Source organism: Danio aesculapii, chromosome 18, assembly GCF_903798145.1.
Source record: "Danio aesculapii chromosome 18, fDanAes4.1, whole genome shotgun sequence".
Classification (NCBI taxonomy): Eukaryota; Metazoa; Chordata; class Actinopteri; order Cypriniformes; family Danionidae; genus Danio; species Danio aesculapii.
Genome location: NC_079452.1, coordinates 2,823,058 through 2,850,893, shown reverse-complemented (window position 1 = coordinate 2,850,893; position 27,836 = coordinate 2,823,058). Strand labels below are relative to the sequence as shown.

The 27,836-nt window shown below is 34.9% G+C and overlaps 1 protein-coding gene across 1 annotated transcript in view; it reads left to right on the top strand.

Moving 5' to 3' along the window:
• Window positions 1-27,836, top strand: part of plch1 (phospholipase C, eta 1) — a 173,804-nt gene that overhangs the window by 112,921 nt on the left and 33,047 nt on the right. The window contains exons 8-12 of the mRNA XM_056478120.1: window positions 6,548-6,751; window positions 6,842-6,962; window positions 15,022-15,193; window positions 19,901-20,008; window positions 24,176-24,337. Of these exons, the coding sequence (XP_056334095.1) occupies window positions 6,548-6,751; window positions 6,842-6,962; window positions 15,022-15,193; window positions 19,901-20,008; window positions 24,176-24,337 (767 nt within the window). The remainder of the gene's footprint in view (window positions 1-6,547; window positions 6,752-6,841; window positions 6,963-15,021; window positions 15,194-19,900; window positions 20,009-24,175; window positions 24,338-27,836) is intronic.

Sequence of the window (27,836 nt, the reverse complement as noted above, 5' to 3'; positions counted from 1 at the left end):
CATTTTCTGTTGTGGGTCTGAAACTATGGAACTCTTTGCCACTGCTACCAAGGACGGCAACATTACTTTCTGAATTTAAATCAACAAACCTACTTGTTTACACAAAAATAGCACTCATAATTGTATAGTGTATTATCAAATGTCTGAGTATTTTTCATTATGTGTTGTTTTACACCTGCTTTATTTTTGTACTATCCATTTTATATGTTGCTGTGTCATTTCAATGTGTCTTTGCTGCAATCACTTTGTCCCTTTTTTTTTCTCGACTGGGAGAAATCATACTGTCCAACTTAATTGATTATCTGAGATAACTCTTGCTATTATTATACTTTCAGTGTATGTTTGAATCCTGTGCTTTTTATTTTTACTCTAAAATGCAAAGGAATGAATGAATGAATGAATGAATGAATGAATGAAATTACAAGTTGCTGTGACATTTGAAGACATTTCTGAAGGCATTTGTGATATTAAAGCTCATGCAGGCACTTCCAACATATGATCCACCTTGTGATTGGCTGAATGTTACTTTACTCAAATATAAGTAACACACTTGGATTGGATTAATCAGACTGTTTGCTTTGTGACACTGTACACATTAGTGACTGTGTCTGTGATAAGACTGTGACTGGAGATTCAGCTGCATGTTTTTTTTTCCAGTGTCTGCTGTCTCACAGTTTGAGGACATAAAGAGGCTGTTTTGATTGATTTCAAAGTGTTAAAGCAGAAGTCTTCAACCCTTCCCCTAGGGACTCACTATCCTGCAGAGTTCAGCTCCAACCCTAATTAGACCCAACTGAATCAGCTAATCAGGCTTTTCAGATCATTGAAAAATACTCAAGCAGGTGTGCTAAAGCAGGTTGGAAATAAACTTTGCAGGACAGTGGGCCCAGAGGAGCAGAGTTATATTGTAGACCTATTGTGATTGTGCGTGCGCGCGTGTGTGTTTTGGAGCTTTATTTATTGGGTCCATGAACACTATTCACTGACAATAAATCACTGGTTACCCTCTTTTCCCCTAAGCTAAATAAACACAAGGACTCAGTTGAGGTTGGCTTCATGCTAGAGAAAATCTGATGGAGCTGATTCATCTTTTATAACTTGAGATTTTTGCCAAATGACACATAAAGTGGGTATATAGCTACAATATGCTTTATCACCTGTTGATCGAAACATAATGAACTTCAGTTTTAGAGGCAGCTGTTCTAAAGATAGGACAATAGAGGTATAACATGTTAACAAACCTGTAACTATATTTGAGTTTTATTTTGATTAAATGCTAATATTATAATGACAGATGCAAGTAGGAGTGCAATGGATCGCAACAATCATTCAATTAAAAATATTATATGTTTGGATTTTTGACATCCACTGTATTTGTTATTTCTTTTATGAAAATCAGTTACCGGTTTCCAATCTTATATATATGTATATATTCATGCAGTGCATATTACCAAAGTCCCTTTAAGGCAAGTAATTTCACTCGCTAGTCATCTTTGAAATGCTTCTGCTCGGGCATTCTATCTGAATGTGGAAACATCAAATTCTCCAAATTGATTGCATTACATATTTGGAACCACCAATAAAATTAAACAACAACTGTCTCATAAGTTTTGTTTTTAAACATTCGAATCAAACAAAATCAGCATATATTCAGGTTGCCCAAGTTTATGCGCATGCGCACTCAAAAGGAGCAAGATCACGACGCCAACCTCATTTATGGCCATTCTACACATTATCATCCTCTGAATAATGCTTTGTCAGATTGCGCTTGTCTTTTGAAGTAATCCACAACTTGGTCTTGATGGTGAATTTCCTCCAGAAATGACAGCTACTCTTTGTTTACAAGTTTGTGGGCGTTTGAGTAATTGCTGTCATGTAATGTGCATACAAAACAGACTGTACCTCGCAATCATTTCATACAGATTACAAAACCAAAATACCTTTGTTTTCAAGTGCTCTTGGTTCATTTAAAAGAACAGATTTCAAGCTTTATCTGTTTTTTAGTATTCTCTGAGATTCCAGTGTGTTTGACCACATAAACTGTCGTAAAAGCACACGTCTTGTCTGAGCTTTTCCTTTGGAGAAACATCAATCTATAGTGATCGATGATTGGTTCCTGTACTAGTAGACGGGGCTTCATTCACTATATTGACCGTTAAACTTTTCCCCATTCAAAACTATACGAGTGACATGTCTTGTGTGTTAGTCTTTGATATTACTAATCAGAAATTGAGTTTTAATTAGTGCTGTCAAAATTTGTGCATTAACACATGCGATTAATTTGAAATATTTAATGTGTTAAAAAAATGTACCCAATTAACGCAGTTGCAGGTTTTTTTATTTCCTGATGTGGTTGATGTGCGTGCAACCTGCAAAGAAATATGGATAAGACCAAGGAAGGACTTTTAGCAGGAAAGTTTAAGTATAAAACAATTTATGTCACATTACCACACTATCCAACGTTTCCTCCAGAGTTTCATGTAATTTCGTATGTTTCATTTTTAATCTTTCAATTTTTGTTTTAATGGAATTTGATACCACATGTCGAATGGAAAGGAAAAACCTCTACATTTCATGACTCGTGTGGTCCTTTAAGGTAATCAAAAATCTCCGTTTACATGGTAGACTCTTATTAAGAGTATTATCTTAATCAGATTAAAATCAAAGTATTGGTGTCCATGTAAATATACTCTGAAAGTGACAGATGATGTCGCAAGCTGTCAAGACAGCGCATTGCTCTGCCATTAAGATGATTCCATGAGCCCTCAAATGTTTCATTAAGTTTGACGTGTTTCCCCCTTAAACCCAACTTTTGTAAAGCATCTGCATCACGTTGCTGTGTCAGAGTCCTTGCTTGTAAAATATATCCATACTTTAGAACGATTAGTTTAAGCAAATTTGATGAATGCTGAATCTGAAGGCAGTCGCTCACTGGGGGCGCTGTACTGTGCGCGTTTTGTGTGTTTGCATGTGTGTCTGTGCGTGTGTGCGTTTCCTAGCAACAAGAATAAACACCTCAACATCGCTGAGGGTGTCTGTATGCCTCAAAGTTGTTTAGTATTAATTGTTTAGAGATGGTGTGACCAAAGTCCCTGTAAGAATTAGTCTTTGGTGTGACACAACGCATACCTGTGGGTGCCCTTTGATGTACCTCCTTGATGCTGCTTTGTCGTAGCACCAGTGGTACCAAAATTAGGCACCGAAAATCATATGCTAATTCAGTGATTCTGCTAGTGAGAGACTGTTCTCACTCTCAGGTCACATCATTCAAAAGAAAAGGGCCACATTGTCCCCCAATAATGTCAACAGACTGGACTGTCTTAGCAGCTTGCTGAATGTAAAGGAAACAAAATTGTTTCTACTTTATAATTAATGTTCTCAACTCCCAGCAATACAACTTTTCAATGAGTGCAATTGTTTGTATTCATTACTTTATTATTATAATTTTACAATTTCCATATTTGCAACGCCTGTATTTTGGCAACAAAAATTCTAATAAACAATCATATTTTGAATTTAAATAGTTTTTTGTCTTGCGTTTGCATTAATTTTACATTTGAATAGCCAAAATTACAAGTTTCAGTCTTTTAAATGCGATTAATCACGATTGTTGTTTTGTATCGATTGACAGCACTAGTTTTAATATATTAATGTTAGGAAATGTACTGAATACCTTCATGATAGATGATCTGTACTTATTATTCTAATGATTTTTGGCATAAAACAAAAATTATTTAGATCCATATAATGTATTTTTTCGCCATTTCCAAAAATATACCCATACAGCGTAAGACTGCTTTTGTGGTCCAGGGTCACATATATTGATACCTTTTTTGTTTACTCTCTGTGTATGTGTACATTTTGAGAAATCAGTGCTAAAGTGCTCAATTAAGTTCACTTTGATTACTTATATAATAATTTACTTATGTATGTTAGTTTCTGCTGTACAAGGAGAATCTGCAAGTAGAGATAGGGTTTTGCATGTAAGCGTGTTTCACTACTTCCATGACTGAGTGTAGGATACATTTCCCAGTGGTTTGTTTTCCATTAGTGGCTTGTCAAGCTGCAACGAATTCATTTGGCATACATCTGCTGCATGCCATTTGCATACAGCTTAATTTTTAGTCTAAAACTCCATTCTAGATGAGAGCAAGACAGTAACGCTTTTAAAAAGTCACTGTCTTCCACTTACTTTTTTTTTTTATTGAGTCCATTGTTACTTGATTTTGCAACTGAAATGCAAGCAGTGCATCCTTAATTGTTTGACTTAATTTTGAGCTTTGAAAAAGACATTTTAAGAAACACTTTAAAAAAAGTTGTTATGCTTTCATATGAGTATATGTAATATACAGCTCAACCTATTAAGGTAACCCTTGACCACAAAACCAGGCATAAGTGTCATTTTCTTTTTTCTTTTTTTTTTAATTGAGATTTATGCATTATATAAAAGTTGAATACATGTATGCTTTGTTAGGATATGACATTATTTGGCCAAGATACAACTATTTGAAACTTCGGAATCTGAGGGTTTAAAAGACTAAATTCTGAAAAAAATTCTTTCAAAGTGGTCAAAATTAAAGGACCATGAAACCCCCCTCTTTAGGTTCAAGTCTACCTCAGAATTTTTTCAAAAAAGGCTTCATGATGGGCGTGGAGCTCTGCTAGCAGAGGGTGGACTGGGCGTGGCCAGCAGAGCAGGGGGAAAAGAGGGAAGCAAACAACTGTTGTCAGTTGGCTCACAAAATGAGACACAAACCGAGAAGACCCATTATTTTATAGTTTACAAAGTTAAAATGCAAAGAAATGAACAGTAAGTAATTTAATGCCTTTCTACATTAGTTATTTGTACTTTGGTAATTATAAAGATAATCATGTTTTTATAAACACTGTAAATGAGGAGGACTTCTTTCCTCCTGAATCCTTGGGTCTGAATGCAGACACAGTGGATAGCAAGGCAGCAGGTCTCTTCCCCTATCTATTTCAACCATTAGTCCTTCCAGTAATCTGGAGAGTTTTAAACATAGGCAAACATAACAGCAATGGATATAGGCGATGTGTCTGAATGGTAGCGAACTCAACTGATAAAAGACAAAGTCCGCCATTCTCCAATTTTCGTACAGCTCTCCTGACAAACTTGGTCTGCCTTGCCTTCGGAAAGCACATAATTAAGAAGCAGGATCTTCTCATAGCATAAAAAACTCTGCTATGAATAATAACAAGAAACCGACGTGTCATCAGTCCATTAGCAAATGCGTGCTACGTCACTGATTTTGATCCCACCCCAAAAATTATTCTAAACCGGGAAGATGAAATTAGCTGACAAAACCACAAAAATATCCAGTTTCTCCACAGTTAAAGCTGACAAGTGCTAACAATGTCTTAACTGATGCTCAACACTCACAAATCTGTTCAAATAAAAAAAAGTACTCCAGGGTGTCTTTTTAGCAATGCATATTACTTTTTAAAAATTGAGTTTTTATATATTTATGGAAGGGGATTTACAAAATATCTCAAAACAACATGACCTTTCTCAATATTCTAATGTATTTTAGCATACAAGTAAAATCAATAATTTTGACTCTGGTGAGTTAATGTGTGCCTCCATCACAATAGTATATGTTCCACATATATATGGACAACTTATTCTTGGCACAAATAACTTGGAGACAAAAACAAAAACACACTTGGAGTTGCAATGTTGCCTTGAAACAAGCTACTGGGGCATGAACACTGGTGCATGAGCTTGAACAAGACTGATGTAGTGACTGAATGAAGAAAATGCACATTTATAGCTGTTTTTATTTTTATTGTTTAATGTTGATTTTTTTGGTTGTCAGGAAAAGGTTTGTTGGTAAGACAAAATTAAAGTCTTGGTTGTTTGGTTATCAGGTTTCTTAGTCAAGGTTTTCTTGTCTAATTGTTTTACACATTGTTACTTTAATGGAGACCTTAAAGTGAAGAATACAGTTTGAACTTTATGTTAATCTCTCATGAAAAAATAAAAATGTTAAAATGTTTATGTACTTTTTGGTTATTACTGAACTTCAATGCAGCCAACCAAGACAAAGCTAATTGAAGCAACCCAAAAATTTATTAATCATACATGGACAAGACAGATAAAACAACTTGTTGATGTAACAAGGAAAAATCTGAGTTGAAGTGCTTTACTGACATTGAGTAAATAAGAATACATTCAATCAGATAAACACAACACAAACATTTTAATTCAATTAGCTGCAAAGCAGTTAGATAGCCCTGTTAAAACCATGTTGAATTTGCACATTTGTATTGTGTTCACATAACACATTCAAAGCAGTTCAAGTTTAATGGATATCTTTAGATGCACAATGGGTGCTACAATAAATCTTGTTGATTCAACAAATTATTTTTTGAGTGTACTGAAAATGTCTATCTGAATAGCTATCTGACTTATAGTTTTCTCATTCTTCCTTGTAAAACAGCTTTTACATAGTCTGCGTTGTATAAAGCATTTTAGAAATAAAGGTGCATTGACTTGATGGCTGTTTTCTGTTTTTTTTCCACCTAGGGTTCACCAACTACATGCGAAGCCCAGCCTGTGATGTGTTTAACCCTCAACACCACGAGATCAATCAAGACATGGATCAGCCTATTTGTAACTATTTCATAGCTTCCTCCCATAACACTTACCTGACTGGGGACCAGCTGTTGTCTCACTCCAAGACGGACATGTATGCATGGGTCCTGCAGGCCGGCTGCCGCTGTGTGGAAGGTAAGATCACTCTTTATAAATATATAAATCTCTCAAATTGCTCAAAATAAATAACTCCTTGTTCTGTTTGTGATTTGATTTGGTTTACAGTGGATTGTTGGGACGGTCCGGATGGGGAGCCTATGGTCCAACACGGTTACACTTTAACCTCGAAGATCACCTTTAAATCTGTCATTGAGACCATCAACAAATACGCCTTCGTAAACAACGAGTATGTACTTCCACATTGTTCCTTTTATTTTCAGGATATTCATTTATGATCAGGAATTCTTTGATGTAGTATCTTTAAAAGCAACCTCTGCTGGGCAGTTCATTAAAAAGACAATACATTGGCGTATCACGAGTCACACACTCGAAAGCTCTAAAAAGTTATTTAATTTTACTACATGTGAGTCATCATGTTGACAGAAGCGTCAGTGTGTGAACATCCTAAGAAAACTTTAAGCAGGTGCTCCATCAAATTAAACAGAATGAAAACATTAGCAAACATAAATCAGCCCCCTGCCACTGTCGCCCTCAAAAGACAATTTACCTTCATGGTCTTTATTATGTCACACAGACAATACAAGAAATCCTTAGATATTTCTTTAACCACATCATGGACCTGATGATCACAATGTAGGTCAAAAAGTTGTCTTAATAAATTGTCTTTTGAGAGAAATAGTGGCAGTGTACCGATTTATGTCTGCTTATATCTTCATCATGTGACACTATGACTGGTATCTGACTGGTATTTAACATTTATCTTGTTAAGCCCGGACAGATCTAGTGGCAATGGAAACCAACTATGTTGCCCCATCTGGTCCCATCTGAACCGAAAATCTGTGCATGAAGACACCAAACATTTGACAGCTGACTGAAAATAGAATGTACGCCAGCATGAGAGGATGTATGTTTCCATACATACAATAGTATCTGTATTATCATTCCACAAAGGGAAAGCAGAACTCATGCTCCCCACATACAAACTGTAAACAAAGCAGCATTTACTCACCATTTCCAAAGTACTTCTTGGTCACCACATTGGTATTTGCGCCTGCAAAAATATCTGATAATCTTATAATCCATTTAGCATGCAAATATATAAGAAATGCAAAAAAATGACAGTCGACTTCTTTATGTTCCCTCTTGACTTGCATCGTCTGCTTGGTTTTGTCATTAAAATCTTTGTTCTAGCACTCTGATTTGTGGCTAAATAGCCAATCATAGCGCTCTCCATCACCGATGGCTGACGCCGGTTCTACATGCTCAATTGAGCAAACTCCTGCAAACATGAACCCAAAGGGAGACGATATGTGGAACATACCAAACAAACTTTCCTGACATGCTTTTACAGATGACCCGATTCTGCCAAATAGACGCCCAGCGGGTTGGCATGTACCATTTTTAAAGCATCAGTTAATGGTTAAATAATTGCAGTAAAGCAAACATACCAGCAAAACAAAAATAAATGTTAATTATTCTCCCAAAACAGCCATTAATTATGGCTTATATTAGGGCTGTACTTGTAGCCTATACATTTTAGAGATCATGAAATTTCGCAATTCTCAAAACCTCAGCCAAATAAAAAACAAAACAAAAAAGTCTTTACATTTATTGAAAATAATAAAACAAATACAATAGAATATAATATTTATAAATTAAACAATCTGTGCTTTACAGTTGCTCAGTGGTTAGCACTGTCGCCTCACAGCAAGAAGATCACTGGTTTGAGTTCCGGCTAAGCCAGTTGTCATTTCTGTGTGGAGCTTGTTCTCCTCGTGCTCGTATGGTTACCTACGGGTACTCCAGTTTCCCTCACAGTCCAAAGACATGTGCTATAGGTGATTTGGATTAACTAAATTGGCCGTAAAGTATTAGTGTGTCTGTGAATGTAAGAGTATATGGGTGTTTCCCAGTGCTGGGTTGCGGCTGAAAGGGCATCCACTGTGTAAAACATATGCTGGAATAGTTGACGGTTCATTCCGCTGTGGCAATTCCTGAAAAATAAGTGTCTAAGCCAAAGGAAAATTAATGAATCTGTGCTTTAAGCATACATGTAGTTAATGATGGTTAAACCTAATTTGTTTCTTATTAAAGCTACAAATGTCTTGCAGTCTTTTGGGGTTTGATTGAAAAGGATAAGCAGAGCAGTATAGCCTGCTGTCACTTTAAGGATACAATTTATTGTTCCTCATGCATTTTCATTCTCAATACTTTATTTTCATTATTTAAGTTTAAGTGAATTATCTCTAATTGCTGCCACTAAATCGTCACATTGGAATTATAAGGTTCTATCTGCGTTCTAAATGATTTTGAGATATTGAGCTTCAAAGTTTTTTGCATTCCATAGCAAACAGTATGCATGTAACAATTGTTTTTTTTTTTAATAAAAAGTCTTAAAATATAAACAACTTATAAAAACATCCCATAATGTTAGATGGAACCTTATAATTCTAAGGTGATGAAATGTTGCTCTAAGTGCAACATTTTTGCTTGTAGTCGACCTATAGGAACGCATCTTAATCTAAAAGATGCCTTTACATGTCTGTGTTCTGCTCCGTCTCTTCAGCTGAGCTCATGCACAGAACAGCACTTCTCTTTCATGCTTTTAAAAACATGAATGCATCTAATACACAACGCATGTTCCAGGAGTGAAACCTTTAAATACCCTGTCAATCCCATAAATTATTATTCATTGTGTGTATGAAACCTGACCCACTTCCCAAAACTGCAATGATTGACACACAATTAACCATAGTAACTCACAGCTAACAAAAGCATCTTGTGTGTTACTACTCTGCTGCTTTTATCAAATTTAATATTACAGCACCAAACACCTTTAATGTTCTGCAATTTAAACTAAATCATCGACAGCAGTCTCTATTATGACATGTAGACTTAAATAGACAACAGGCTTTGTGTTTTTTTTTGTTTTTTGTACAAAATTTCTAGTTGTGTAGCCATGTCTGCCTATTAAAAGCATCTCTATGCTTGATTTTTATTATTATTATCATTTTTTTTGGCTTGGCGTATTAATTGGTAACATTTATGGAGTTCGTAGAGTGGGCAAATGTACGTTGAAATGTTTTGGTATTACTTTCAATATAAATCTTTTTTATGAATTTATTTAGATTTTCTATGGGCTTATTCTAGCACCTTTCTGATATACAGTATATTTGTGTACTGCATTAATCTCAATCTCAATATATTTGTAGAGCACAATTAAAACAACTTACAGTTGACCAATGTGCTATATAATGTTCTAAAAACAAACAAATATATATATATATATATATATATATATATATATATATATATATATATATATATATATATATATATATATATATATATATATATATATATATATATATATATATATGTGTAATGCTGGTGCAGTTCTAATGTAGATCAGTAACATGTTCCAAAGTTTAGCTATGGGAAACGCACAATCACTCTGAGATTTAAATTTTGACTTAAAAACAATCAACACGCTCTGGATGGCAGACCTTAGAGCTCTTATTGGATGATATTCGGATAACGATCAAAGAGTTTAAAAGAAAGTCTTTACTTTAGCCAAGGATCTTAATTGGTAAAAACATGACTTGATGACGGAATTCATCTGTCTATCAAATTGAAGTGCACTGTCCAAAATTTTTAACACATACTTTCAGGTAAAATACCCACATTTACTTGGGAGATGTTTGTAATGTCAGACGAGCCAAATGCAGCGATATCTGTCTTATGGACCCTTTTCACAAGACTATGATGCATTATGATGCGTTTAATTGTCATCATAATCTTAAATCCTTGAAAGTTTTTCATATTTTGATTTAAAAAAAAAAACGTATGAACATTTATATGCATTTATGAATGTATTATCTTTGTGTCAAATTACAAAAAACTTATTACTGGTTATTGCTTACCGCTCAGCATATACGGGGCTGAGAGTAAATTTGACGTTATTCTCTCTTCTGGCTGTTGTCATCAGTCTCACCAACACAATCTCACGGCAATTCATAACTTTTTGATTTAGTTGATTCGTATGAATTCTTACGATCTAATTAATACAATTTAGTACGATTTGCTCATCCCCCTATGATGGTAATTGGGTTTAGGGGTGGGGTTAGGTGCCACACCTTCTTTTTAAAATCGTACAATTTCATACGACTGAACTCGTGTAAATACAGACATTTGCTCGTGAGATTTTTTTTTCCTTTTTCTCAAAATTATTGATAACACCATTGTGGAGTTTTTTTTTTTACTGTTTCAGCAAATTGGATTGTAAAAATATTATTTGTTGTACTCTTTGATTCAGTGCGCTCTAAGTTTACCCAACCATGACAAATGTGAAAAGGGTGTATTCATTACACTACACTGTAAAACCCTACAGTCAACTTTATCAAATAAAATGAGTGTAGTTAACTCAAATTTACTGAAAGTAATGAGTTAATTAAATACCACATTACTTCAACTTAAATGGAGTAAGTTCACAGTACTCATATAGATTAGTTTTTAACTTTTAATATGGTTTGTAGCAATCTGTTTCCTCCAACATTTTGAGTTGTTTTAACTTATTGGCTTTTACAGTACTCAGTTGGTTTGAGTTCTATTCATTTACTAGGTTTTACAGTACTTAGTTGGTTTGAGTTCTATTCATTTATTGGCTTTTACAGTACTCAGTTGGTTTGAGTTCTATTCATTTACTGGGTTTTACAGTACTCAGTTGGTTTGAGTTCTATTCATTTACTGGGTTTTATAGTACTCAGTTGGTTTGAGTTCTATTCATTTACTGGGTTTTACAGTACTCAGTTGGTTTGAGTTCTATTCATTTACTGGGTTTTACAGTACTCAGTTGGTTTGAGTTCTATTCATTTACTGGGTTTTATAGTACTCAGTTGGTTTGAGTTCTATTCATTTACTGGGTTTTACAGTACTCAGTTGGTTTGAGTTCTATTCATTTACTGGGTTTTACAGTACTCAGTTGGTTTGAGTTCTATTCATTTACTGGGTTTTATAGTACTCAGTTGGTTTGAGTTCTATTCATTTACTGGGTTTTACAGTACTCAGTTGGTTTAAGTTCTATTAATTTATTGGCTTTTACAGTACTCAGTTGGTTTGAGTTTTATTAATTTATTGTCTTTTACAGTGCTCAAATTGCTTTGTTTAGTCAAAACGGTCAAATGGAAAAGTTCACAGTACTCATTAGGATTAGTTTGTGAACTTAAATGGTTTGTTGCAATCGGTTTCCTCAAATGGTTTGAGTTTCCTTAACTTATTGGGTTTTACAGTGTAGGAATTATCATATTAAATGATTAACTTATATTGTCTAAAAATGATTAAATGTAGTATAAATGTAGAATTTAATATAATATGAAAATAAGTAAATGTTGCAAATAAAAAAAAACATTTATTAAAAATAAAACATTTAATATTCAAGTTGATGAGATCATGTGACAACATTTTATAATAATTATTTTAAAAATGGAAGTACTGTACACTAAGCAGTATGTTAATGTTCCATAACGTCAACTCAGCTTCATAAGAGAATTGCATGTGTGTTCTTTGCTTTTACACCATGTGTGATTGACTTCTATCAGAAAAAGCAGGCTTGCAGTGCCCGCGTTTTCTTTTTTTTCTTGATCTGACAATTACCAGATAAGACAACCAGCGAGGTGCATGACATAAAATTATATTTAATTTGTTGTGGAAAATTGTTTTGTTTTTCACAGTGAGGATAAGTACATAACACATGATATCTTTCTGTACTAGCGCCTTGATGCACCTAGAAAGCTACCTGTCAGTTTCTATAATGGTGTTTTATCATTAAACAGCCACCTGTTTTAGCTAATGGCACACCATGATGTGGTAAATGAGCTTTTTAGCACATGCACATCGCATGCAAATTACACTTCCCATATCCCATGATACCTGCTGAGACAGCATTGCTATCACTACAGCCCTACAGGATATCTTTTCGTTTTTCCATTTCCCTTTTTCCGATTCTCTTGTTCTTTTCATGGAATGTTTATGTGTGTGCGTGTGTGCGTGCGTGTGTGTGTGTGTGTGGAATGTCACTCAAAACGTAGTGCTTTTTAAACCTAGAGGGTTCTCCTGGTTCCCTGACAGACGTGACATTCAGGAATAGCTTGTGAATCTCCTTATGTCATTTTCAAAGAGCACAGCAACATTATTCATTTAATTATTTCTTTCTGGGATTTTTTTTAAATGTCAGAGAATTTAAAATTGTGATCTACATGCCTTAAATGTAATCGTATAACATGATTTATCAGTAGCAAAGCATTTGTTAAGGGAAATAGGAACCTTATTGTAAAGTCTATACTATTCCAATGTTATCTAATGTGTTGCTAACATTGGTTCATGTTAACTAATGCATTAACAAATATCAATATTAACATTTAGTTTACATAACATTTTGTATTGCTGAATAAATGTTGTTCAATGGTAGGTCATGTTTTCTAATAAAGGGGTTCTCAAACTTTTCAGCCCGCGACCCCTAAAATAACAACTCAAGTGACTCACAACCTCCACTATGCTCGGAGGTGGTTATCAACATACAAATAATGCACACACCAACTGTTTAAACAGGAGCATGCTGACAACACAAAAAAGTGCAACAGTCCAACAACCATATAATTTTTTATAATCATTATTCATTCGTTTAATTTGATATTAACCTCACTTAATAAGACTGTGGGCACAATGTTTACAGCACAAGTCTATTCTTGGTATAAGACCACCACTTGGAGATCATCCAGCATGTTCCGTCGTGGGCTTTATTTTTAATGTATGTGAGTGCCATAAATGTGTCAAAGTTTAACATTGTGCTGTAATATCAATCTGAAAAAAAATAATAAAGGCTGATGGGTTTTTATTTGCATGTTGTTTTTCTATTTAATTATTAAATATTATTAGCCCCCCTGTTTATTTTTTCCCCCAATTTCTGTTTAACGGAGAGAAGATTTTTTCAACACATTTCTAAACATAATAATTTTAATAACTCATTTCTAATAACTGATTTATTTTATCTTTGCCATGATGACAGTAAATAATATTTAACTAGATATTTTTCAAGACACTGCTATACAGCTTAAAGTGACATTTAAAGACTTAACTAAGTTAATTAGGTTAACTAGGCAGGATAGGGTAATTAGGCAAGTTATTGTATAATGATGGTTTGTTCTGTAGACGTTTGAAAAAAAAAAAAAATTGACCTTAAAATGGTTCATATAAAAATTAAAACATGCTTTTATTCTAGCCGAAATAAAACAAATAATACTTTCTTTACATAAATACATAAGAAAAAATATTATGAGACATACTGTGAAAATGTCCTTGCTCTGTTAAACATCTTTTGGGAAATATTTAAAAAAGAAAAAAAAATTCAATGGGGGCTAATAATTCTGACTTCAACTGTATATTAAATATATTATGAGTTAAAAAATATTTTTATCTTCTGTGGGTTATGGATAAAACATGGTAATTCTAAAAGTTTAATAACATATATGAGATTTTTGGAAATCAACAAGCGACCCTAGGGGGTCCTGAGCCCCTACTTTGAGAACCACTGATCTAGTCCGTGAACAAATATATCAGTGTATTTGTAAGTAAACATTAACTAATTAAGCTGTTCATTTAAAGTGATGCATTAGAATAAGATTAAGTTAACATTAATAAAGTTTATGTAATGCTTTATTTACTAACATTAACTAATTGTAAAGTGTTATCGAGAATTAAATTAAGAAGTGATCATACTAAATTCTGAAAAGATAGGGGCAAAATATTAAAGCATATTATCTAATGTTTCTATTTTGTTCTTGATTTAAGAGTGCATTGATAGTTCTATTGGCGAACTAAACACAAGTATTGTTCAAGAGTAAGATTTTGCATTGTGAAATATGTGTTGTTTTCTCACACGTCTTTGGAAACCCCTTATTTGAATTGTTAGAACATCTAGATTTTGCAGAGAGTTTGAGTATGCATTTCATATACGAAGTAAACAAACCAGCAAGACATCATTTGGCAGGGAAAAGAAAGTAAAAGAGAGACACAGTCAAACAAAAGACAGGCATTCAGATGGACTGGAAGGAGGGAAGAGAGATAGAACACGACAGTGAAGATGAGTCAAGTTGAATAAAAAAGGATGAAAGGTTAATGTGTGGAGAAGCTCTGGAGGCAGGGAGCATCTGCTGACTGTTCTGGCTGTTCCCTGCTTCGTGATTCCTGTCACCCTCAGACTTTCTCTCTTCTGTCTCCTGCTGCGTCAGGTTCCCTGTGATCCTGTCCATAGAGAATCACTGCAGCATTCAGCAGCAGAAGAAGATCGCTCAGCACCTCAAGGAGATCTTCGGAGACAAGCTGGATGTGGGGGAGGCCCTGAACAAAGACCCCAAGCAGCTCCCCAGCCCCAACTTGCTGAAGGGCAAGATACTGTTGAAGGTATGATATGAACTGAAGACACCCTGTAAGCATTTTCAAGCTTTAGTTTCCTCACTTATCTTTCTTTTATGTTTAAACATGCTGTATGTAAGTTTTTGACTCTTCCAATGCATAAAAATACCATAATATGTTTGCAGATATTTAGGAAACATGCTAAGTGAACATATTGTTCATCTAAAAAACAATGCTGAAGTCAAATATTCTTTGTTTTGGTCTCTTTTACCTGCCCAATGCCAGCTTACCCAATTATAATTCAGCACCCTGGGCTACCTTAGTTGAAGTACCTTATCTTGAAGGTGTAGGGGTAAGGGGAAGGGCTAGATAGCCGTTGAAAGAGAGATTTTTCAGGACCACACTCGAATCCAAGGGGTAAGAAAATTTCCCAGAATACACCAGCCACAATGGCAGCATAACTGCACCTGGAAGTCAGGAGATGCACAAATTAGTATTTTTTTGTCATTATTACGAATTTGTTTAACAAACAAACATACGTTTTAATACATGCATAACCGTGTTCGTGTTTTACCGTCATGCTTTAAAAAAAAACAGCTAAAATAAAAACCGCTAAATTTCGCTATCTATAGTCCCTAATATTAACTACTGTATAGCAGTCCCACAACATTCTGAGACTGGATGATGCTCGAATACCCTGTCAGAAAAGTCTAGTGGCTGTGGTTGAGCTTTTGACAGTGGCTGCTATAATGTTAATGTTGTTTTCTTGTGTTTACATTGATGAATATGGCCAGGGTGTAAATGCACAGTACAGTTACGAGCTTATTGCCACATTAAATCATTATTATAAAATAATATCGCTGCCTTCAGTGATTTCCTGAAGATAAATACCAAAAAATAACGTAACTGGAATACCTGTAGTGGTGTCCCATTTCTTAGGGGTAAATTTTGAAGCCCTTCCCTTTCACACTCTGTTTGAAGAGCGAAGGGGAAGGGGTAGGGATTCAAACATAGAATTGGGATTGGGCCTTACTGACTGTACCTGTAGGTTTCAAACAAGCATGAATTGCTCAACTTGTTTGATATTGTGTGTTTAATTAGGGTTGGAAGTTAACTGCAGGGCTGCAGCCCTCCAGAAACTGAGTTTGACCTATAGGATAATTATGAATGGAAAGTATTAATACAATTCTGTTATAATATATATTCTGTTAGAATATATATTTTCTAAACTATGAAGTAATGTAATAGCTTTAAGGTAGCTGACCATCTTTTGCACGTTTGTAATGTTCATGCCTGTTTTGTCATCAGTATAAGTTTTTTTCTTTTGCCTGATAAACAAACATTATGATTTTCAACTTAACCTTTGGTATTTGTCCTGATGCAAAGCTATTGATTGGCATCAGAAGATAAAGAATGGCATTTCTTGTTCTTTTTGGAGCTTCTAGACATTTTTGAGAATAACAAATGATGACCGAATTTTCATTTTGGCTAAACTGTTACTTTAAGGGTGTAATGGGATGACAGGTGGTCAGTGAGATGAGAAGAGACTATTGCTCTGTGTAAGTGCGGACGTCACTGTGCCAGCAAGAAGCTTGGTATTAGTAAAACAGGTCAAGACAGATGGCAGTGCCAGCCTGCTACTCTACAGGACCCTCCCATTTGAGCAAACAGTGACGGCAGGCTCTCAAACCCAGCAGGGACCCTTTGTGATTGGAGCACACTTGAGTAAATCCCCTTGCACTGGAACACGGGTCTCCTTTGATTACACACACACACTTAAACATGTCACAGTGTCAGCCTCCTCCACCAGATGAGAGCACTCATCTTGTATTCCTGCAAACTCTGTAGGTCAAAAGCGTGGGATTGATTTTCCTCCTTCTTGTCCTTCCACCAGCGACTCTTATTTCCCAATAGCTCTCATACAAATATGTCTTTGAGAGAGACAGACGAGGAGGAGACGAGGATCTGTGCTTGGAGTTTTAAATGAAACCACCTTTAAATGGGTTTCAGTACTCTGAAGTGTCTGAGAATCTGTTTATCCTCAGGTTAAGATATGTATAGCAGAAATACATTTAATTCAGTTTGCAGTTTAGCAGTGTCAAATTTATTTATGATCAATTTGATGTAAAGGTAAAGTATTTAATAGACTACAAACGGTGTTTAAGTAAAATAAATCAATTTAGGCAACTGTTAGTATGGCAATATTTACATAACTATCTTTGATGGTTCAACACTATCCTCAATGACAGCCCATTGTCTCTGCTGTTAACCAGGGGTGCATTTCCGAAAACCATCGCTAGCCAATTTGGATAGCAAGTTCAGTCATAACAAACATAGTTCATTGATTTGGTGTTTCCCGAATCCGTGATTCCAACAAACATTTTCCCCTAGAGCTGTAGTTAGAATAGTTTTTGGTCGTTTTAGGGTGAGGGTTAGGCTATCAATATCGGGTAGTATTTTGAACAAATGTTTAACAACTTTTGCACATTTCTACTTTTGACCCCAAACAACAATATTTGCTAGATTTACTGGCTTAGTTTTGTTTATTTTAAATACACTCTCCGGCCACTTTATTAGACACCTCTCTAACTGCTTGTTAATGCAAATTTCTAATCAGCCAATTACATGGTAGCAACTCAATGCATTTAGGCATGTAGACATGGTCAAGATGATCTGCTGCTGTTCAAACTGAGCATCAGAATGGGGAAGAAAGGTGATTTAAGTGACTTTGAACATGGCATGGTTGTTGGTGCCAGATAGGCTGGTCTGAGTATTTCAGAAACTGCTGATCTACTGGGATTGTCACACACAATATGGTTTACAGAGAATAGCCGAAAAAGAGAAAATATCCAGTGAGCGGCAGTTCTGTGGGCGCAAATACCTTGTTGATGCCAGAGGTTAGAGGAGAATGGCCAGACTGGTTCGAGCTGATAGAAAGGCAACAGTAACTCAAATAACCATTCATTACAAACAAGGTATGCAGAAGAGCATCTTTGAATGCACAGCAATGTCGAACCCTGAGGCGGATGGGCTACAGCAGCAGAAGACCACACAAGGTGCCACTTCTGTCAGCTAAGAACAGAAAAGTGAGGCTACAATTCTCACAGCCTCACGATTATTGGACAATAGAAGATTGGAAAAACGGTTTGATGAGTCTCAATATCTGCTACAACATTTGGATGGTAGAATGGGTCAGAATTTGGCATCATTAACATGAAAACATGGATCCATCCTGCCTTGTATCAATGGTTTAGGCTGGTGATGTGTAATGGTGTGAGGGATATTTCTTAGCACACTTTGAGCCCATTAGTTCCAATTGAGCATCGTGTCAATACCACATCCTACCTGAGTATTGTTGCTGACCATGTCACCTCCCTTCATGACCACAGTGTACCCATCTTCTGATGGCTACTTTCAGCAGGATAATACACCATGTCATAAAGCGTGAATCATCTCAGACTGGTTTCTTATACATGACAATGAGTTTACTGTACTCAAATGGCCTCCACAGTCACAATAGAGCACCTTAGGGATGTGGTTGAACTGGAGATTCGCATCATGGATGTGCAGCTGACAAATCTGCAGCAACTGTGTGACACTATCATGTCAATATAGACCAAAATCTCTGAGGAATGTTTCCAATGCCTTGTTGAATCTATGCCATAAAAGATCAAGTTCTGAAGGCAAAGGAGGGGTCCAACCCGGTACTAGTAAGGTGTACCTAATAAAGTGGCCAGTGAGCGTAAACAGTATCTGACTATGACTTGTTAACGTTAACTACAAACATATTTTGTCCTTTATCCTTCATGTCATGTTCAAGTCAAATCTTTTCCCTGTACAAATGTATGAAACATGGGTGTGATCTTTGCTGCACTGCTGACTTACTAAATATTACTAAACCTGCTTTTATCATCTTCAGAATATTGCACAAGTACGACCGTTTCTGTCTATGCCAGATGCTGAAAGGCTTATTCCTGCCTTTATTAAATCTAGGCTTGACTACTGCAATTGTCTTTTTAAGGGATTACCTGCAAACATGATTAAGAGGCTTCAATATGTACTAAACTCAGCTGCTCGTGTCTTCAATCATACACTATCCCGTAGCCATATTACACCACTGCTTTCACAACTTTGATTTTAAGGTACTTATTTTAACCTATAAAGCGATACATGGCCTGGCTTCAGAGTATATCAGAAATCTGGTTACAATGTCTACACCTTCTCACTCCAAATATACTCTTTTGAACCTCGCTTTAAATTTAAAACTAAGATCGGGAGGTCATTTTCATATATTGGATCCAAGTCAGGGAATTCTTGACTGTTTTAAGAAATACCTTAAAACCTTTTTTTGTGTGTGTGTTTGTGTGTGACACAATCTACATTGTAAAAGCACTATACAAATAAAGGTGAATTGAATTGAATTGAATTGTTTGCTTTTTTAAGTCATTGATCTTATTATGATATCACTCAATGTTGTGGGTTGTAATGTATTATTTTATTTTCTTTGCTCCTTATTGTCTCTAATGTTGCGGTCTTCATAGGAAGAGAATGTTACTACATTGTGCTTGTGGTTTTGGATGTGACCAACAGCCATTAGTATGGATTTAATTCCAGCATCAATACGTGAAGTGCTGTGTCAACACAGACAGGTTGTAAGGTCTTTAAACTGAGGTGAAACACAATATAATGCTCAATAGTGGGGTAGCTGACAAGCAAAATGGAAGCATTCATTCCTTCCTTTTTTTTTGTTTGTAGGGGAAGCGCCTTCCTTCGTACCTGTCGGCAGATGCTGAAGAGGGTGAAGTGTCTGATGATGACAGTGCTGATGAGATTGAAGATGATTTTAAACTGAAGAATAGCACGGTAAGTGATATTAAGTTATACAGTATAAGAGCCTGCTAAAATAGCAGGCTACTTGGTTGTTTGGTGTCACGTGCAAGTGTAAATCTAATGCCACAGAAAAACACAAAAACTGTCAGTTACGAGATTGGCTGTTAGACAGGAATCATCCACAACACTTTGAACACCATAAAACATAAATGATGCAAATCTTATTAAGAAATAACACCTCAAAAATAAATGATATGCTCTCAGACTATCCAAAAGGTAGATTACATTTTTCTTATGTAGAACATTTTAGAAAGAATTGTTAGGAATTTAGGAAGATTTTTTTTTGCTAAAATCATTGTTTTTGGTAAATCATAATAACATAATGACAAAATTATTGTCATTATGGTCACAAAAGTGTATGTAAAGTCAAATATATACAGTTAGGTCCATAAATATTTGGACATCGACACAATTCTAACATTTTTGCCTTTTTTTCTCTATACACCAACACAATAGATTTGAAATGAAACAAACAAGATGTGCCTTAACTGCTTTAATTTGAGAGTATTTACATCCTGATTAGGAATTACAACAGTTTGCATAAGTGCCTCCCACTTGTTAAGGGTCCAAGAGTAATTGGGCAATTGGCTTCTAAGCTGTTCCATGGTCAAAGGGTCAAATCCATTGTGTTGGTGTATAGAGCCAAAAAATGTTAGAATTCCAAATATTTATGGACCTAACTATATATATATATATATATATATATATATATATATATATAATTTGACAATTATATATATATATATATATATATATATATATATATATATCATACATATTTGGTCAATATATCATTCATTCAGTCAATATAACAATTAACTTGCCATTTCGACTTGACATGATACTGTATATACCGTCTGTAGGAGTAGGAGTAATTCTGCTAATTTTTTTCATAGACTGCAGTTTTATATTTTTTCATGTTTTTTTTTTTTTTTTGCTAAAAAATAACTCCCCTGTATGACATGACAGATGTAGATAACATTTAATATTTGGGCGAACGCTTTCTTTAATGCAGTAAGTAAAGAGGGAATTAGATAAAAAAAAAACAACAACACAGAAACGAACAAACAAGAACACTACACAAGCTGTTATGTACCACTTTCTCTATGTTCTGCTATGCCACCTATAATCACACATTATCACCTCCTCGGCATCTCTGTCTCTGCACCTTTTTTGAAAATCTCCTCCTTTTGCTGGAGCCAGTATTTTGTCTGGCTGCCTTCTCACCCATTCTGACTCACAGTGAGCAGTTGGTGTTCATCTCTAAAAGGCAATCAATTACAGGCCGAACCCCTGGCATGTTTTTGTGTTTTCGGAAACACCTCTAAAGTCTAGCGGAAAGTCTTTTGTGAAAACATAGCCATTTGCCAAGAGATCCATTCAGCAGTGCTGCTATCAAAACCTTTTTTTATTGCACTTTAGTCCAGCAACAGCTTTTCCAAGGTTTTAATTGTTACATTTAATTTCCTAAAAAGAATTTAGTGTTTTTAGGTAACCAACTGTTATTGTCTTTATGGAAAAATATATAATTTAAATGGATAGTTAAAATTACCCCCCCCCCCCCCCAAAAAAAAAAAAAAAGAAAACAAAATTACCCCACCATAACTCTCTCATGTGGTTTTAATTATTCATGTTTTTCTTTCTTCTGTGAATATTTTAAATATATTTTAAAAATGCTGGTTGATGGCACACATTGACTTCCGTAATAGGAACAAATACTATGGAAGTCAATGCGTGCCAGCTACTAGCATTTTTAAATAATATTATTTTTTAGGAAACTCAAAATGATTTTGAACAAGAAGGAAAAAATGATGACAGAGATTTCATTTTTAGGTGAACTATCCTTTTAGTATACCTATTCAAAATATTCCAAAATATTCATTTCAATGATCCACTCAGACAAGTCATTGCTGTGAGCTAATTAGTTTCTATGCTTTATCTCATTGCTTGTCTACTTAAACATGTCTGGGAATACAGGCAGCTGTTTAAGGCCTCGTTTACAGTAATGCGTTTACATTTTAAAATGGCATTTTAGAATGAAAACGATCTGTGTCCACCCTAGCGTTTCACCCAGCGTTTCTGAACAACTCTCTGTCGACGCCAAACCACTGAAAATGCACATTACGTCACCACACACACACTTTGGCATGCGCTGCAGCATGTCTAGCCAGATGAGAGCTGTGCTCGTCGGACTGTTCATCATGGATGGATCCAATCTCACTATATTTGTTAAACGTGATATTTAATTCATCTTGTTGTCTATATCTAACGACATATTCCCCAACTTTGGTCTTTTGAATCTATTACTTGTTCTCAGGTAACGTGTTTTGGCTGAGCGCAAAGATAAGATAATAATTAATGTAACCATGTACATTCTGTATTTTGACTGATTGCTTGCCTTTATTTCCTATAATGTACAAACTTATTGTACGTTGTACTTTTATAATAGCCATTATTGATTATTAAACTGCTATTCAGTGAAAGAGACAGGCTATGTTTCGTATTTTCAATGAAAATGAAAGGAGGCAGCAATGTTAAAGGCTCCGTTTTGGTATAAATACCCATAGTGAAGATGACGCTCATATATGCAGCACGACGCCTCAACATTTCTGCTGTCTGTTAAGTTGTTAATATCAAAATAATAAAAGTTCCTTATATCATGTTTTCATTTTATTGTTAAGATAGTGAAACAACGTACGTATCCAGGATGATGTGAATAAGGTTATAAAGTACACTGTTCCCTTTGCAGATTTACCCGACCCGTCCCCCGGAGTCTGTTTTCCATACTGAGGAAAAGCCTCAAAAACTCCGGCATAGTGTGGACGGATGGCGTAAACGTAGCAAAACTTATGCGTTTTAAAACTAAAACGCATTAAAACTAAAACGCATTAGTGTAAACGGGGCCCAAGTTGAGGCTCATTATGGCTGCTGTTTCTGAAAAGAGATTTACCTGTTCCAAAAAAAAAAAAACAGGTTTGATGGTTGGTACTACTTTAAGCCATTTAATTGCTCTTTTAGATTAGCATTTCAGCCAATGATTATTGATAAAATGACTCATGAACAGAGATGGACTTAACCAATAAGCGAGGTAAGCAGCCTTTTAGGGCCCCTGGGAATTAGAGGGCCCTGACCAAGAAACCTATATTAATCATACAGCTCTTTTATACATTTTCTATCGTATGTTGTAAAATCTGTCTATAACCATTAAGATTTAAACGTTATTACTTATCTTCAAAACCGGGGGCCCACATGAATAGAGGAACGTTCCTTCCAGACTGAACATACAAATATTAACAGAGAGAGATGTGTTCTACACATCACAATCTCATTTCTCTTTTTCACGCAGCAGATATTTATTTTGGTGCCCATTTTAAATCTAAAAGGATAAACAAAAATGAATATACTGTAGTATAATTTATAAAATAAATACATATTTATGGACATTATATAAGTGTAATATTATACTTTCAAAAAAGTTTCAATGAAGGCAATACATTTGTATTTTAACAGTTTTTATAGCATTTTATAATAAAATAGTTGTATAAATGTCTATAAAATGAAATTAGTTAAACCACATTTGTTAGGTGCTCAAGTGCATACCCGTTTGCAATTTAATGTCTTTGTAAGTGTTAAAAATATTCTAATTGACTTGTACTACTAATACACAAAATTTTACCAAAATAAATGTAACTTAATATACTTTAAAATAAAAATTACATTTTTATTTATTTAAAAAATATATAACATGTGGCTTATTGCTTTGTGCATGTTTGAAGAACATTACAGATCCACATATAACATATTAAAAAAATGTTTTTTACAGCATTTCTTTGTCTAGTAAAAGTAAAATGTCAGTGTTGGACCTCTTTTTGCTGCAAAATGCTGAAATCATATGCAGCATACAGCTTTTATGAAGCCATGTAAAAATAATGGCATGAGCTTTTTGCCCATAAATGCAAAAAATATGTCTGCATCAGGCTTTTGCAAAATAGACGTCCTGTTATGTCAATTTGACTTTCTTAAGGCATTTAGGAAGTCTTAATGGACGCAGTTTTTTTTTTAAAAATCAATTCAAGGCAATGTATGTAGAGTTTTTAATGAGTTGCTTAATGATTTTGACAGCACGTTCCTGCTTTTCAGTCTAATGGGCCTAGTCAGCACCAGGTGGAGTCCCACATCAGGAAGAAACTAGACTCATTGATGAAAGAGTCTAAGATTGGGGACAAAGAGGACACAGACAGTTTCTCTATTCGAGCGCTGCTTCGTGCCACCCACGAGGGCCTCCAAAGAAACTTACGCAAGGTGAAAAAATCTCTCTATCTGTAATTTTACATTTCTGTCTCTTCCATTATTCATAGTGATGAACTGTGATTAAATTTTTTTGAAATTGTCCCTGTTGTGCTATTTTTTAAACTGCCCCTGTTATGCATTATAAAAGGTCAAATTTTATTTTTGGGGGTCTCTAATAACACACTGATATACATGCAAGGTCAAAAAAACATATTCATTGTCTTAATATGCATTTTTTTAAACCTAATTATTCCAATCACTCCCATATTATTTGTTCAGCGATTCATTTGTTCCCAAACCCCTCATTTGCATGACGCTAATCTGTGGTGATTGGACTCAGTCTGTTGTAATTGGTCGACTGCGTTTAGGGCGAGAAGGAAAGTAATGCCCACCATGGCTTATCAATATTGTTAAAGTAGCCAGAGTACAGAGTTTATGTGTGAGCCCAATGCAGGAATGTAATAAAGGAATGCAGTTAAACACCAGCATTTTGTTCTATTCTTAACCATAGCCCTAAGTAATAACAATGACACACATTCAGTATTAATCTACACAGTAGCAAAAGTTAACCTATTTTGAAAATTGACTGCGTCATGTGTAAGAACAGCTGATAGTGGCTTAAGCAATTAAACGGTAAGGAATCGCGACCAGAAATGCATTTAACATGGTAAAGAAAGCGGCACATATTGCATTTTTAACGTGGTTTTAGACACTATATGTGATTATAAAGAGTTAACCAGATACAGTACGAGCTGCATGGAGTGATTACAAATAACAAAACACAATTAAATACATATTTTGCAAGCTCAAGGAGGCAACCATTTTAATCACACAAGTTGTGAACTGGAAGAAGAAGAAACTGGTCCATGAATTGTGTACTGACAAAGTCCCATACATTAATAGTCTTTGATGATTCTTCCTTTAACAAAATTCCCCATTACAGGGTAGGTTAGCCTATTGTATTAATCACCAGAATTTTCACTCAATTGTGTTCACATAATCCCACACCCGCAGTCCGCTAGTGTTTGAAGGGAAGGGCGCGTTCACATTTTACCGTATCTGGCACCTCATATTTGATATTGTTTTGTGTCAACGTTGATACAAACAGGCAAATGATTTGGACACAAAACGAATTGTATAAACAACTGAGTCTACTCCTTTTTTGAGAATCAATAGTTTTAAACAAGGTGCACTTTCAAATTTAAACCTCAGCTGGATGTTTTCATTCACTTAAAGCCGTTTTACATACTGCATGGAAGGCCATTTTCAAAAATCCATAATAGGGGCTCTTTAAGGTTCCTCATTTTTAAAACTATTTCAAGATTTTTTACATTTTCTTTCAAATTGCCCTTTTTGCAAGTGAAAAACAAATTGTAACCAAAACCACATGTGTGTTTAAAATGCTTGAACTTTTGTGATGTGGTGTCTACTGTGCAACCATCAGCTTCACTGTCCACAGTAGAAGTAAAAGAGCCAAACTCCTCAATGCCTTTTAATTTGGTCTTTAAATAAAATCTAAATCTACACCAGAGCTAGATCTGGGGCATAGATTGTGGTTTGTTAGTGGTGGTACATTGGAGAAAGCATCTGGTCATCAAATCATACCAGAATTTGTTTGGAAGAGGACTAACAGCACCTCTTCAGCGTTTTGTCCGTTTGTTTGGTGCGTGCTAGAGTTCAATTGCTGTGTTCCCGGTTGGCGAAAAGATATACACCAAAAGGGGAAATGAACTTGAGTTTAATTTAACCAAACAAGACAGGAGAGAATACATACCTAGACACAATCCTGGGTCAGTTTCTGCAAACATCATTCCTACCCAAAAATGTTGTACATTTTAGAACACCTAATCAGTACTAACCCAATCACACATTAGCCCTGCAATCCAGAAAAAGACATGGAGCATGCCTTAATTAATCCCTCTTTTCTTGCCCTATTTTGCACTTTCTAAACTTTCATTTTAATGTGCCGTTCGTAATGCACGGAGGGATTTTCTCTCCCCTCTGGTTTTCCTGCATAAAATTTATAAGAAGAAAAAGTAAATAAATGATCGAGCACATGCTTAAATTAAGACTCTGTCATTCATTTTAAGCATCACTACATTTAAAAACCTTTCTCTGATCTTGGATGGCTAAAAATACTCCTTTGAATAGTTTGACATTCATGCAAGGCTGTTTGAGAGTATGTTTCTTTAAAACATCTGTTGTTGAAAATGTTGACTCTAGGAGTGCACCAATGTCAGCCCTGATGCACCTTTTAACATAGTGGCAACGCATTTTAGCAAACAATTTGAGTTAATTTAAATATAAGTGGCTGAATATTAACATACAAAAGAGAATCTCTCAAATGTTATCAGAAATACTGTACTTTATGTGGAAATTTTTGGACGTTTACTGTACATCAAATAAATATCCCATGGATTTGTGAAAATCATATTGTCTAACTACGTCAATATAAGTAAATATTTTTAATAATCACATCATTTTAATCAGTAAACTGTTGTTCAAACGTTATATCACATCCACTGTACACAGTATAATATGCAGTGAAATGTTCACTTGTATCTTGTTGTTCATGTTTATATGTGAAAATTTACTTGTTAGAACAGGACATCTGTATAATTTATAACATATTTAACGTAAATATAGCATTATTTAATCAAATGTATTGATCACCATCCCAGTAGTGTTGTTCAGCAAATGGAAGGCGATTCTATGATTTGTACTTGTTTTAGGTGTTCTTAATGTGTAGGGTAATCTCTGCCTTGGTGCTCATTTTGGACACTTCTGTGAAAGAGATTATTAATCTCTGGGAGTCTTTTGTAGTAAAATAAAGGTTAAACAAAATGCGATAAAATAAAATAGTTTCTTGTATGAAATCTGAAAAGTGCAAAACATAATGCACTCAAAAAAGTATTTTTGCTGCTTGTTCAAACTACTTACTTAAAATGAGCTGAATCAACACAATTCTTGAGTTCTTTTTAGGTCAACTCAATTGTTTTATGTTCAGTCTACTTAAATTTGCAAAAACAATTAAGTTAACTTAATCGATTTGTGTTGGGATGACATTAAAAAATGCTGGGTTCCACACAATTTCTTTGAGTGTGGAAAGGTCCATAATTCAGTAATTAAGTAATTAATTTTGCTACACTCAACGATCTCTAGATCAGGTTAACATTGTGATGTGTATTTATATAACAGGTTTTATGCCAAGTGTCATATACTCGTATATCACAGCCCGTTTGACAAAATTTATGCTTGTGTGTATATGTATAAATATATATACACAATATATACAGTTGAAGTCAGAATTATTAGCCCCCCTGAATTATTAGCCCCTCTGTTTATTTTTTTCCATAATTTCCGTTTAACGGAGAGAAGATTTTTTTCAACACATTTCTAAATATAATAATTTTAATTACTTATTTCTATTAACTGGTTTATTTTATCTTTGCCATGATGACAATAAATAATATTTAACTACATATTTTTCAAGTCACTTCTATACAGCTTA